The 15,827-nt window shown below is 34.5% G+C and overlaps 1 protein-coding gene across 1 annotated transcript; it reads left to right on the plus strand.

Moving 5' to 3' along the window:
• The first annotated feature begins 823 nt into the window (after positions 1-823).
• LOC131053243 (uncharacterized) lies at positions 824-11,678 on the plus strand. The gene is made up of 18 exons (XM_059208498.1): positions 824-901; positions 975-1,218; positions 1,310-1,375; positions 1,499-1,636; positions 1,897-1,974; positions 2,091-2,141; positions 2,247-2,281; positions 2,371-2,479; positions 2,567-2,744; positions 2,907-2,990; positions 9,181-9,327; positions 9,475-9,728; positions 9,823-9,888; positions 10,041-10,178; positions 10,529-10,606; positions 10,710-10,760; positions 10,988-11,140; positions 11,226-11,678. The coding sequence occupies exons 2-18, from the start codon at positions 1,000-1,002 to the stop codon at positions 11,400-11,402; spliced, it is 2,022 nt and encodes a 673-aa protein (XP_059064481.1). The 5' UTR covers positions 824-901; positions 975-999; the 3' UTR covers positions 11,403-11,678.
• The last annotated feature ends 4,149 nt before the right edge of the window (positions 11,679-15,827 follow it).

Below are 15,827 nucleotides of genomic sequence, written 5' to 3' on the forward strand. Positions count from 1 at the left end.
CAACAATAATATTACATATTATTGCAACAAACATTAATAATATAATATTATATAGTTCTATTTTGAATTTTGAATTGTTTCCCATGTTGCGCCATGACTGCTACTAGCTTACATATATTTGATTTTAATCAAATATATATATAATATGCCGAGAGATATCCTTCTCGAGGCGCCTATTTTTATCATGTACCTCGAACTCTAATAGGCGCCTCGAGAAGGATATCTTTCGGCGTATTATATAAATCAAATATATGTAAGCTAGTTTAAAATATTTTTAATTAAAAACTTCACATTTTGCAAAAGAAAAATGATAAATATTTGTTTCATATTAAAATATGCTAACCTATAAATGATAAATAGATACACTAAATCATCACTAATTAATTGTTTTTTGGAACACGTTAATATTCTTAAAACATCGGGAGGCAAGGAAGACGCAAATCCCTTATATACATCTATTTTCAGAAGGGTCAACATCAACAATATTCAGTCAAATATGGAATGTGAGTGAGATATCATAGTGCCACTGCCATCGGAACAAGTTTAGAGGGCCACACGAACCTTCGATACAGTGTTTAACATTAAACGTAGCGTGGGCCAGGAAAGTTCCCTAGCAGCTTCGTAGCCCTTCCGCGAATTTACGAACAATTTGCGTGTATTTGTGTTGATAAGATTGGAGGAAGCGTAGAAGAAGTTGGTTTTCGCCTCCGCAGAAGCATCCGTCTCAAATCCCAGAAGCCTCCATTTACATCATCTTCTCACTCTGTGCACTACTATATATAGACACATCCTCTTAACACATCATCATCATTCCATTGATTTATCAATTTTATCTGCTTTTGCACACGCTCAGGAAGAAGCCAAATTTAATAGTGCTTACATCCAATCTTGTTTGGAAAAGGTTAACATTGTTTCCTGCACTAATATGGTTGTTTTCGTCTGAATTTGTTATGTATTGAACAATTTTTTCGCAGGTTGCTCCTTCCTTCTCAAACTATAATGGTAATCTCAACGAAAGATGTTTCATCTACCAGCGATGATGTCATCAATAGTGTCGAAACAGTTTTGAAGGACTCCTCTGCACAAGAAATATGTGAAGTGCTGAAAGCCCAGGAAGACAGATATGATGGTGTAATTGTTGACGTAGGGAATATGCAAAACGATGCCACTCGTTTTGCGACTTCACTGAAAGCATCACTTTTTCAATGGGCGCGCCAGGTGAGTGATTTTTTAACAACAAATACAAACCACTCAAATAAAAGCGAAGGACAATAAATAATAACATAGTTCATAGTTGTCGGCTGTGCAGGCGAAGAGAGCGGTGTGGATTAAAGTGCCCAAAGAACAGGCAACACTAGTTCCCGTTGCGATTGAGGTATGTTCTTATGAAATTCGTTACCACCATTGATTTTTGTTTGGCTGCAAACCATTTATTTTGAAAATTCTTTGATATGGGTTTGCGTTTCAATACAATCTGCATATTTGTGATAAATCGCAGGCAGGATTTTGGTACCACCATGCAGAGCCTTCATATGTGATGTTAGTGTATTGGATCCCTCAAATTCCTTGTACCATCCCTCATAATGCTTCGCATCAAGTGGGAATCGCAGCTTTTGTATTCAACGACAAAGGAGAGGTAACAATGAGGCATATCAGAGTGCTTTTATTCTTATATGTTGTATTGGTTCCAGCCTAAATTTTCTCCTCTTCTCCATAGCAACGTAACTATAAAAAACATATTCACTGCTTTGATTGTTTTTTTGTATCGTCTTGATTTTTCCTTTATTAGATCACTGGGAAAATGTAATTTGGAAATAAATCAAGTCAAACAAAGATTATCCAGTTCCTTACAGCGCTGAATCTGATACACAAACTGTCATGACAATGGCAATACAGGTTCTAGTAGTTCAGGAAAAGTGTGGACCTCACAAGGATTCTGGGTTGTGGAAGATGCCAACAGGAAGGGTTAACCAGGTATGAGGTTTAACTTTCTTAATCGAGCCTCGATAAATAAATTTATGAGACTGTAGTTTTGATATGAGATGACTAGACACCCACTGATCGATTTATAGGCAATTTCTGTCTGATAGGGGGAAGGCATTAAGGAAGGGGCCATAAGAGAAGTTCATGAAGAAACAGGGGTGAATGTCACTTCTCTGACCTTTTTACCACTCTAGTTTTTCACTTCTTTGCATTATTATTTCCGACATCTTTTATAATTTAGCAATATTCTTGAGTTTTTGCAGATTGAAACAGAATTTGTACACGTGGTCGGATTCAGGTAAAGAAAATTTTGATTACGTTACACGTATATCCTTCCGATATTTTAACTTTTCAGATCTCTAATAGTTATCGGTGCATGAACTATAGGGATGGTCACAATTTTCTGTTTGGAAAATCTGATATGCTCTTTGTGTGTATGCTGAAATCCGTGTCTTGTAATATTGTTATACAAGAAACCGAAATTTCAGCAGCCAAGGTACGTCTTTAAACATTTGGCATGATTCATTAAGCTGGATAGTTTTCAATATCGTCAAGTGATGTTAAAATTTGTTTTGTTCAGTAGATGGCCGTCGAGGAATTCGCAGCTCAACCTAAAAATGAAGAGATTACACTTCTAAAAGATATGATTGGCGCATGTGTGACCAGCATGGATGGACAATGTGAAGGATTTTCAGCCATTGAGATCCCTGCTAACTCCCGCAAACCTTCTACTTTTTACTGTGGTGCCGTTCATACTGAATAATCTATCATGTTTGGAGATTGGAAATCAAAAATTCAGTGGATTTAAGCGATCTAAATTTTACTGTCAACTCTACCAGTCAAGCAATTTTTGTATGAGGGTTCCAAACGCTACATAAATTGAATATTATTTTTAATTCTGTCTATTCATTCATGTGATACAGCTTATCTTAATATTGCTGTAAAAATATTCGAATATGGTCATATGGCCATCAAATTTAGAGGAGTTTGGCCACCACGTGTCTGTTGTAATTATTTCCATTATAAAAAAAGTACAATGAAGCAAAAAGTTTCTTCAGTTTTTTCTCAAGAAAATCTTTTATGATTCACAAACATTGATGTCGTGAACGAAATCTTCTCATCAAATGGATGGAAGCTTCTTAGAGTTTCTAAAGTATGATTATTTTTATTTCAACAAAAATCACTGTTGCTCATCGAAAAAAATATATTTATATTATATTCTTCAAAAGAAATAATGAAGAAGGGTCTATTTGAACTTTTATTTATTTCTTCTTAAAAAATTTTGAACATTTTTTCTGAAGATAAGAATCCCAAACCAACTAGAGGAGGGCAACAAAAATGAGCTTAGCAAGACCACTTTGAAGAAAGAAATTGTTAAAATTATAAACAATTTCAAATATAGAAATGGAGGGCTATTGTTAGAGTGACCAACCTACGAGGATATGTGTTTAATTTTAGTGTCACTTCCATGATGCCAAATTTATTTCTTTTGTATATATTTTATGATCTTCTTTAAGAAAATTTGATCATTGATAGACCATTCCAGTATAAGCCCTAAGCCATGAATAGATGTTTTTGATAAAGATAAACGATTTTTACATGGACCCGAAACCAAAAGTTTTACAAAAGCCAACGATCAGCCAAATAGACATAAAACAATAGCAAAACAGGGGAGCACCTCAGAACAATCATGAAAGAAAAAGAGACACAGACAATAAAACAAAACCAAAGCACTCAATTAAGAGACTGTACCAGCTCCTTGTTCTTCAAGATGGAATTCTTATTGATTTCCTCTAGCTCCTCCATAATGAATCTAGAGGTGCCCTTATTGTTGCTCCTACTTCTGGTCCTCGAACTAGGGCCTGTGGTTTTGTTGTCTCCAGTAGCCTTGTCTTCACCTCCAAGATCTTTCTCAATTTCATTGTGAATGGATTTGTATTCCAAAACCATGACATTGATCTTTTCAAGCCCCTCTATACTATTATTCATGGCTTCCTTACTTATGTAGACCAGGTTCTTGAGGTTTTTCTTTATCTCCACCATAGACTACTCCACCTTTTCAATTCTTTGTTCATGGTTGTATTTCATCACCTCGACATCTTGGGAGAGCTTCTGAGTCATAATCATGAGCTTCTCATATTTGCTAGGCTCAGGCGAGGCTATGAAGATATCAATAATCTCCTTTACCCCCACTTTGAGGGTATCAATTTCTCTCTCCACCCACTTCCAGTAGCTCTCCTGGCTTCTGCTCACTTCCATCACCAGGTTCATTAGAGTACTATTCCTCTATAACCCACTGTTCTCTTCTTTAGACATGGTCCCTTGCTTTTCCTTCAAGACATTAATTGGAATGTCCAGTTTAATTTCCTGGTCCGAAGTCTTCGAACCATAGTCCTTAGCCGCAAGCTTCTTCTTTTTAGAAAGGGGCTCGGCCTTAGAAATCAGTTTGCTGGTAGATTTATATTTGCTGCCCGCCCATCTGAGGGGATTCTTATTGCTAAATGTCCCAAGGGTGACCATCATCTCACCTTCTTCCACTGGCTTATAATCAGGGTTGTCGAAAGGAATGGCACCCCCACTATCCTCCAAATCCATTTCCAAGTCAAAGACATCCTGAATATTAGTGTGTTGGCCTTTCTCAGATAGAGAGGGCACAACTTCAAGGGCCTTAGCATACTCCATGATGAATAGATGTTATCGAAGTGAATGAATTCCATTACCTCACAAATGCATTTGAAGATATTGCAATTCTCTTGTTTATTGTATTTTCATTGTAAGAAGGAAAAGAATCCTACTACATAATAACAAGGGACAATAAATAATAACATTAATTCATAGTCGTCAGTTGTATAAGGAAAGAGAGCAGTGTGTATTCAAGTGTGCAACGAACAGGCAACACTAGTTCCCATTGTGTTTGAGGTAAGTTCATGAGAAATTCGATACCACCATTAATTTTTGTTTAGGTGCAAACCATTTATTTTGAGAATTCTTTGACATGGGCTTCCGTTACAATACAATCTGCATATATGTGATAAATTTGTTGTAGTTATTCCCATTATGGAATAAGTATTATGAAGCAAAAAGTTTCTTCAGTTTTTTTCAAGAAAATCTTTTAAGATTCACAAACATTGATGTCCTAAACAAAATCTTCTCATCAAATGGATGAAAACTTCTGAGAGTTTCTAAAGTACGACTATGTTTATTTTAACTAAAAAGACTATTGCTCTTAAAAAAAATTAGAACTATAAATATATTTATATTATATTCTTCAAAAGAAATAATAAAGAAGAGTCTATTTGAATTTTTATTTATTTCTTCTTCAAAAATTTTGAATATTTTTTCTTAAGATAAGAATCGCAAACAAACTAGAGGAAGGTGACAAAAATGAATTTAGCAAGAGCACTTTGAAGAAAGAAATTGGTAGAATTATAAACAATTTAAAAAATAAAAATAGAGGGCTCTTATTAGAGTGACCAACCTATGAGGATATGTGTTTAATTTTAGTGCCACTTCCATGATGCCAAATTTGTTTCTTTTGCATATATTTTATGATCTTCTTTAAGAAAATTTGATCATTCATGGACTATTCCAGTACAAGCCTTAAGTCATGAATAGATGTTATCGAAGTGTATGAGTTCCATTACCTCACTAATGCATTTGAAGATATTGCAATTCTCTTGTTTATGGTATTTTCATTGTAAGAAGGAAAAGAATCCTACTAAACTTCTCCAATATGACGCGTTACCAATAAATGTTGACAGGTGAATTAAAACTTCATCTAACACCATCCATCTTCATACTTCGCTACAAATTTGTTACCATCATAGATTTTTGGTAACCCAAATCTAGTTCCTAAGAAAAAAGCAACACTAGTTCTCGTTGCGATTGAGGTAAGTTCTAAACAAATTTGTTACCATCATAGATTTCTCTTTGGCTGCAAATTCGGGTACATGGGTTTCCGTTTCAATACAATCCGCATATCATGTGATAAATTGCAGGTAGGATTTTGGTACCACCATGCAGAGCCTTCATATTTGATGTTAGTGTATTGGATCCCTCAAATTCCTCGTACCATCCCTGACGATGCTTCACCTCATGTGAGAATCTCAGCTTTTGTATTCAACGACCAAGGAGAGGTACAAATGAGGCTTATTAGAATTTAGTGCTTTTATTCAAATATATGGTATTGGTTCCACGCTAAATTTTCTCCTCCTCTCTTTAGCAAGGTAACTGTATAAAATAAATATTCACTACTTTGAGTGTTGTTTGTGTTGAGTTGATTTTTCTTTATTAGATCACTGGGAAAATATACAATTCCTATAACACTAAACATTAATGTAATTTGGAAATACATCAAATCAAACAAAGATTATCCAGTTTCTTAAGAGTGCTGAATCTGATACATAAATTACCATGACAATGGAAAATGCCAACAGGAAGGATAAACCAGGAAGTTCACGAAGAAACACGGGTAAATGTCACTTCTCTCACCTTTTTGCCAATCTAAATCAAGATTTTTCACTTCTTTGAATTATAATTTTTGATATTTTATAATTTAGCAATATTCTTGAGCTTTTGTAGATTGAAACACAATTTGTACAAGTGATCGGATTCAGGTAAAGAAAATTTTTATTACATTACACGCATATGTTTTTGGTATTTTAACTTTTCAGATCTTTAATAGTTGTGGGTGCATAAACTACACGAATGGTCACAATTTCTTTATTAGAAAATCCGATATGCTCTTCGTGTGTATGTTGAAGTCCATTTTTTGTAATATTGTTATACAAGAAACCAAAAATTTAGCTGCCAAGGTACGTGTTTAAACCTTTGGCTTGGATAATTTTCAATATCGTCAAGTGATGTTAAAATTTGTTTTGGTCAGTGGATGGCCGTGGAAGAATTCGCAACTCAACCTAAAAATCAACAGAGCAAACTTCTAAAAGATATGAATAAGTATTTCTTGAATAATCTCTTTATCAAATACTTTTCACCTTATTATTTTATACTCATTATTTTATACTTGTCATGAATAAGTATTTCTTGAATAATCCCCTTATCAAATACCTTACCGTGTTGTATAATTTTATCGAGCGTATCGTTCAAGATTTTAGGCTATTAGTAAAATTTTATGGGTCACCTCATTAATGTGGATGAAACTACTGCAAACTTCACTAACACCACTTTCACTTGATTATTGGTTAAATTGGATTTATCTAAACCTATCAAATCAAAGGATTTTTTGAAGTCCTAGATCATTCTTGGTGTCAATCTTTGATATATGAGAGTGTTCCCTTTCATTATAGACATCTCTTCTTCATAGGTCATTTGGCTTCTTGTTGTTCTCACCTTAAGGTTGTGAGATCTTGGACTGTTGGTACAAGGATTCTATTTGTGAACATTTTATAATTGGTATACATTATCTTAATTATTTTAAGGCTCGAGTCTCCTAATATTGGTGGGGAGGTGCTCCCCACTTTTCCCTTGGTTCCTACTGCACTAACTTTGGATTATCCAACTTGTTTGGTGTGTATGGTTGTTGTGCTCCCTCTTCACGGTGTTATGAATTTCAGTCTACATTTGGTGTCCTTGGTTGGACATTCTTATTCTTGCTTGTTGCTCCAAAATTTTAATTTGGAGAGGGTATCCCATCCTCCCTCTCTCAAATTTGTTGATTTTGATTATTGTTTTTCTTTGACTACAATTTGGAGAAGGAAGAAAGATCTCCAAAAACATATGTCTAAAACCCAAGTGAAGGGTATCCATCCTTCTAGATCTAATATTTAGATTTTGTAATTCTTTATAATATCCAAGCTACTACAATTATTCTATTTGAATAGTCTTTGTTCATTAACTTCATTGTAAAGGGGTTAAGACCATTTTAAAACAAACCTTCATCAATAAGAAAAAACAAAATATTTCAATTTAAAAAAAAATATAATCTACTTATATATTTTTAAATTTTGTAAACATAATATACATATTTAATATTTAATATCACTTACTCTAAAAATATTATTTTTTATAAAAATTATGTCAAATTTTTTACCAAAATAATTATTAATCTATTAAATTAAATATATAATATTTTTAAGTTTAAATTTATACCAATTCAATTCATCACTTCACAAATAACAAAAGTAAATATTTGTTTTATGATTTTTTATAAAAAATTAAAAAAATCACATTACAACATAAAAGAAATTCCTAAAAGTAAAATAATAGAACTTCAAAAACAACTTTATTAAATAATAAATTTTAATAAATACATCCAAATTATGAATATAAATATAGAAGTAACCACGTCGTATATACATCACGTAAATGTTTAACCGTTGGTAAGGTTCCTGTTAGTCTCCTCAAACTTTTTACACTTTTTTGGGCATTCAGTATTAAGCTCTATCGTTGACAAATTTAAAGCTAATACAATAAGCTCTATCATTGACAAATCTCAAGCTCTGTTTTCCGCTGGAACTGAATGTCCAAGAAATGTCCGAAAGTCCCAGGCGACTAATAGGAACCTTCCTAGCGCTTAATTTAGCACCGGTGAACAACTTGTGATTTATTTAGCTACAAGGTTGGAAGTTTTCCTGGCTAGATATTCTAAGGCTTTCACAGAAGAGAAGCAGGAAAGATGAGTAACAGCTTCCATGTTGTTTCAATATCACTTCTGGGCAATTACTTCTGAGCTTCCCAAAAATGTAAACGCTTAATATTTGTCACCGTTGAAATGTCAACACATATTAAGCTCTTATCGGGAACTGAATGTCCAAAACCTTGTGGACATTTCCAGCAGAGTAACAGGAATCTTCCCTGGATTTCAACACTTTAAGACGCTTAATATTTGTCACCGTTGAAATGTCAACACATATTAAGCTCTTATCGGGAACTGAATGTCCAAAACCTTGTGGACATTTCCAGCAGAGTAACAGGAATCTTCCCTGGATTTCAACACTTTACGTTGGACAATATTTGGTTTCTTTAGCTTCATGCTAGGAAATTTCCCTGATCAGATAGATGTTCGGTGGCTTCCATCTATTAATATTGAAACGTGACAGCGCAGCAGGAAAGACAAGTAACACTTTCTTTTCTCTTAATAACAAGTGGTCCTTCACTTCTGCGCAATAACAAGTGGTCCTTAACAAGAATGATCATGGTAAACGCTTACTGTTCTTAGCTTTTTGTTTAGTTTCTCAGATTTTGCCCTTGGTTTGCACAAAGGAAGTGAACTTTCCCAAAGCGTACAAGAACTAATATTAAATCGTAGTAAGATGGACGGAAGGGCCACAGCAGTTGCTTGTTACCAACGTCGAAGCACTAGCCAAATATACCCTGATTATTGCTGTTAGCAAGACGCCTACTACCACTACCACATATTATTATTCAGCTCCTCATTTATTCCTCCTCTACCAAACGTTCAGCAAGACGCCTACTTTATTCCTTCACCAATACTGTTTGCTTGGGTTTCTATTGAAACTTTTGTTTTGGCAGTTCTCTGTTTAGTGCTAAGTACTTTCCACGACACAATGGCATTCCCCTCTAAGGAGGATTCCTCTGCCAATGATAATGCCATCAACGACGTTGAAACAGTCTTAAACGAGCTGCGTGGAGAAGAAATACATCAACTGCTGAAAGCAAGGGAAGACAGATATGATGGGGTGGAAGTTGACGTAGAAAATATGCATAACGACGTTCGTCGTTTCGCATCTTCACTAAAGGCTTCACTTACTCATTGGGCAGGTCAGGTGAGTGCTTTCTTAACATTACTACATATAAATCAGTCAATAAATATACAAGAAAATGAATAATAGCTTTAATTCATATTTGTTGTCTGTGAAGGGAAAGAATGGGGTGTGGATCAAAGTAGCCAAGGAACAGGCCAAACTAGTTCCGGTTGCGATTGAGGTCAGTTTTTCAAAACAATCGTTGCCACCGTTGATTTTTTATGCTGCAGAAACATTTGTCGTGAAATTAACGACATGCAATATTTTTGTAATTAATATAGAGTCACAGATATATGCAATAATTCAATTTGTATACTTTATGGAGAGTTGCAGGAAGGGTTTTGGTATCACCATGCAGAACCATCATATGTGATGTTAGTGCTTTGGATCCCTAAAACTCCTTGTACTATCCCTGATAATGCTTCACATCAAGTGGGAATTGCAGCTTTTGTATACAACAGCAAAGGAGAGGTAACCATTCATGCAATTGAACTATCTTAGTCATAGAATCTTATATGCTGTATTTGTTCTGCTATATGTAACTGTGACAAAATATTGAGCGCTTCAAGGTTTTGTATGTAAAGTCGGATTTCTTTTCATCCAGTTAAGTTAATGAAAAAAATTATGACTCGTATATTGACTACCTATTAATGTTATTTTGAAACACTATCAAATCAAATGAAGCATTAACATCTGTTTCAAAATGCTGTCAAAGCCTTGATCTGTTTGACAATTAGTTGTATAAAGGGAAATCTTGTACACCCGGTTAATTGTGGTCAACTGACTGCTGTCCAACCTCTATCATCGCAATATGAACGCAGGTTCTCGTAGTTGAGGAAAAGTGTGGACCTTACAAAGATTCAGGACTGTGGAAAATGCCCACAGGCAGGATTAAACAGGTATCAGATATAAATTTAAATGTATCAAGACTAGAGTAAATAAATTTGTGATATTATCACAAGACACCCACCTATGTATTTATGGCCGATTTCTGCTTCACAGGGGGAAGGCATTAAAGAAGGAGCTATAAGAGAAGTTAGGGAAGAAACAGGGGTAAACCTCTCTTGTCTGACCTCTTTCCTCCGAATTGTGATTTTTCACTTTATTGTATTATAATTTAAAGCTTTTCTTATAGCTTAAAATTCTCTTTATTTTTGATAGATTGATACAGAATTTATATAAGTGGTCGGGTTCAGGTAGAGAAAACATTTATCATAAAATAGCCCTACTGTTTTGTAGCACTGTCTCATAAATTCTACAAGGGTGGGTATGCTTGATAGATCAGAATTTATCTCTCTAATTACAGTCGGTGCATGATCTACAGGGATGGTCACAATGCTCCTTTTGGAAAATCTGATCTACTTTTCGTGTGTATGTTGAAACCAATTTCTTTTGACATTGTTATACAAGATAGCGAAATTTCAGCATCAAAGGTATGCATTTGATATTAAGGTGGTACCTATTATGCTGGATAGTTTTCAATATCACATAAGTGATGTCAAAATCTGTTTTGTTCAGTGGATGGCAATAGATGAATTTGCAGCTCAGCCAAAAATGAAGCAAAGCAAACTTCTCAAGGACATGGCGGACGTGTGCGTTGCCAATATGGAGGGAAGATGTAGAGGATTTTCAGCCATTGAAATACCATCGCGCAAACCCTCTACTTTTTATTGCAATCCCATTGATACTGAATAATTTATTGGGAAAAACAGATATAATGGACGTCAGTCACTCATCTCGTTTAATTCATTTGTTAGCATATTTTGTTTCGAGGTAATAGGAGAAAGGAATGTGCTGAGGTTAACTTTATACAACTAAACCGATGAATAAGATCACCTCACCCCATGTCGGTGATGGCATGATATGCCGTTTAATAAATATTAGTTTGTTATTGTTCTCTCCAAGATTTAAATTCTTGGGATGCCCAGCATTATAATAAATTGTTGAATAGTGACATTTTTACAAAGATGATTACCATGCAGTAATAGGCATGTAATTTTATAAAATGTTTTTACATATTTTATTAGATGTTAAAAGTTCAATTATCTTTGTAAAATGTAGACAGCGAATAAGAAATTTTAGTTGGTTGTAAAGTTTCAATATTTTTTCAAATTTATTTTATATTTATAATTTTTATTCTTCAAATAAAGTTTGTAGTTTTTAAGAAATTACAGTAAGCTACAGCAAGACATAATTGTTATAGATAATTTCAAACATATGATTTTTTTTTATTTATTCAAATTTGATCACATTTTGTCTCTCAATATAAAAACCTACTCTTCATCTCAATACAGGTTAGACTTACACTTTCTGCTTCAAACAACATGAGGACAAATATTTATAAAGATTACATCCTCTAAAAATAGATTCAAACTGGACTTGGTTGTTTCATAAATGTATTATTCATTTTATGCATTCTTTGGACAACTATTATAAAGTAGTAGATAAACATGTGCAAACAATATTTAAACATAAACTATGTTACAATAAAAGTATGCATGGCAAACAATTGAATGGTAATGGTATCACAAAACTGTGAGTGAAGTGTACACCAATATCACATACCCATATGTTCAAGCTTGATGCTAAGTGAACTCGCTAAATTATCTGAAATGTTTTTGTACATTGAAACTGAGCAACACATTGTAAACATTGCCATCACTCTAGTCTTATAGACCCACATAATACACTTCTTGTAGAAGTACCCATTTACTCGTGTATGTCCTTTATGAGAGATCACAAGTTTTACCCTTCCTATTTCTAACATAGAGAATACTCATAATTCTTGAAATTGCATGACACCTTTCAATGTGCCAATCATAACAAGCAATCATCACGAACCTAACTCACATTCGAATCTTAATAACTGCTACTATTATTCAAATACAAACATTTATGAAGGAAAGGGTCTCAAAATTGTAATCACCTAGTTCTCAAATAGAATTTGATTTTATTGTATTTTTTATATTTTTTACAAACAAATAATGTAGTTGATTTATGTTCTGAAAATAATCAGAATGTTGCTTTCTACACTATGATGTCTCTCATGTATCGCTAGACTACTATGATTATAGTGTGAACCTATTTTTAAGACATCTTCATTTAATATGGTCAATACTATTGAACAGTCTCTATTGGCATTCTACACTGTAGTGAGAAATTATGGTGTTGTCATTGATGGCAACCTATCGGCAACCTACAGGCAGCAATCCGGCATTCATCTGGTAAATCACCGGCAGGCACCGACACCAACAGAAACTTCACCGGCAGTGACAACAATGTATACCGACACCCCAGCCAACAGGGTTTTGTTTATTGTATTTAATTGTAAATATCTTTTTGTAAGACCGACAAGGAATATTGTAATAAGACTCATATATGTATGAGATCTTTTAAATCATTTTGTGATGAGGTAGCATGGATAATGTAGAAGTGATAAGCGAATATTAAGGCAGATTTTGTATAAGGGTTTATGGTTATAGTATGAGCTTAAACCGGTACTAAACCTGGCATAGCAAATGCTAAATTATAGCAGTACATTATATTGGATTCTCATAATCCATTTTGTAAGTCAGTGAGACTTCCTTTTGTAATTGAGCAGTGAGCTCTAGGCAGTTGGCCTTCCTGCATGTGCAGGCCCCTCTTGTAAGTAATATCCATTCATTGGCCAGTGAGTGAATATTGTGGGTCACAAATCCCATCGAGGTTTTTCCCACACTGGGTTTCCTTGTTAAACAGCTTATGTTATGGTGTGCTTTCTATGTTGTCTTTACTGTTCATATTTGCTGCATTAATTCTTGTTTACAGGTACACTGTTTTGTAATGCAAAATACTTAATAAGGTTAAATATTATGTTAACCGGTTAGATACTGATTCACCTCCCCTCTCAATATCTTTGGGACTATCATTAATTTTAACAATTGGTATTAGAGTCTAGTCCTCTATTTTCAAAAGTCTAACAGCTTGAGGAATATTCTGACACCGGTACAGATGGAGAACTTAAGAAAGCAATTAGAAGGAGCTCTTGTGGACTATGATGCAGAGAAGTTGAAGAATATCAAGATTGAAGATGATCTAAGAACTGCACAGGAATTCATTCAAGGACTTCAGGAGAATCTCACTATTGCTAGAAATAACAGAAAAGAACTTCATGAGAAGATGCAGAGTAATGATGATGAAAAGGAAACTCTTAATGAGCTTGTAAGCAAGATGAGGCAAGAAAACATGACTTTGAGGAATGAAATGCAAGACATGACTATGAGATTTTGTAAAGACATTGAAGACAGAAAGAAGAATGAAGATGACTTGACTAGGAGACTCAATGATGCTGGAAATGAAAATCTAAGACTCGGTAATGAAAATGATATGTTGAAGACAGATTTGGTTCACACGGAACATGATAAAACTAAACTTATGAGACAAAAGGGAATTCTGGAAAATGAGTTGGCTACTGCAGATCATCATAAAGAGAAATTCAAGAAAAGTTCAAAAGAACTTGATGGTATGCTGAAAAGTCAGAAACCTAATAGAGACACTAATGGACTTGGATTTGAAGTTGGAGAAAGTTTCGGTGCTGCAAACAATCATGATCACAGTAAACTGGTAAGACAACCTAATGCCTAAAATTTAATGGGAAATGCTTTAACTGTAACAAGTATGGTCATAGAGAAAATCACTGTAGATCTAGAAACAATCAGGACATTAATGCACCCACTGGTCAATGTTCCAAATGCAACAAAATTGGTCACAATTCATAAAACTGCAGAATGAATGTAAGATGTTATGTTTGTGGAAGAATTGGGCACTTATCTAATCAATGCAGAACACAAACCAGCATAGGATATGGAAAGGCTATTTAGAAAAACAATGTGACTTGTTATGCTTGTAACAAGATTGGACATATTGCAAAACTTTGTAGAAGCAAGGCTTCACCGGAAAACAATAAAGGACCCAATTTGAAAGGCAAAGAGAAGGTTGATGAGGTAAAGCAAGAATTTTTAAGACAGTGGATTAGAAAGAAAGATCAGAATGTTGATGAGACTATTCCTTCACTGGTAGAACAGAGTATTACTCCACCAGCAGGAGACTCTTCATCCAACTGAAAAGTAACCCTTGGGGGTATTGCAGCAAGTTGAAAATCATGCACATTTACCCTTGGTTGATGGTGAGGAGATGGAATTGTTCCTTACCGGAAGATGTGTTAAGTTTCACCTAACCAAGGAGTATTTATTGCAGTTGTTGGAGGTAGAGATATTATAAATCAGTGATTTCCCCTCTTTTTCAATTCATGGAGCATTCAAACTTTCAAAGAGCACGAAATTCGAGCGAGGGAATCCAACGCGAAGAAGTGAAGAAAGTTCTTTCAAGCACTCAAACCATTATCAGGTAGATTAAGGTATTTATCAATGGCTTCCTCCTCTGCTCCAGAATTTATTGCAAACCCTACTGTTATAGAATTTGTGAAGCGCCCTAGACCCATTTTTAAGATCATTCCTAAGATAGCGAAACAGGATGATTCCCTAGGTGCTTTTTCAAAAATTCTAAAAGTTGTTGCATATGCTGAAGACCCTAGAATCTATATTCATTGCAATATTGAGGAATTAGATTTAGAGGAAATATTGAAAATCTTTAGAACTGTTATCTGTGATGAAAATGGAAAAGTAAAACCCGAACACAAGGTTATTGAAACTTTAGGTTTTGTGGAAATCTTGGGCATCCCTGATTTTACTAAGGAGGTAGTAAGGATTATCCTTAGCAGAGTTCAAGGAGAATTCTTTTGGCTAGATTCTGTTTGTAAAATCACCAGAGAAGCAGTTAGGGCAGTGAATGGTTTACCCTCCACCGGTAGTAGGCCAGATAAGACTAAGAAGATTCCTTATAATACTGTCATGACATTAACAGGAGCAACATATGACAGAAGATCCCTGAGAGTAAATGATGTTAAGGATGAGAATGTCAGATTCATAAGCATGATCCTAGGTTACAAAACCACACATGCAAACTAACTCAACTCTGTTTCTAGTCTTTGTATTAAAAGTGCATATGATATGGTCAAAAATGATGCAAAAATAGATTAATGTGAGTGGTTAAAGGATGAGTTGATAGACAACCTAAAAAAGA

Source organism: Cryptomeria japonica, chromosome 7, assembly GCF_030272615.1.
Source record: "Cryptomeria japonica chromosome 7, Sugi_1.0, whole genome shotgun sequence".
NCBI classification, from domain to species: Eukaryota; Viridiplantae; Streptophyta; class Pinopsida; order Cupressales; family Cupressaceae; genus Cryptomeria; species Cryptomeria japonica.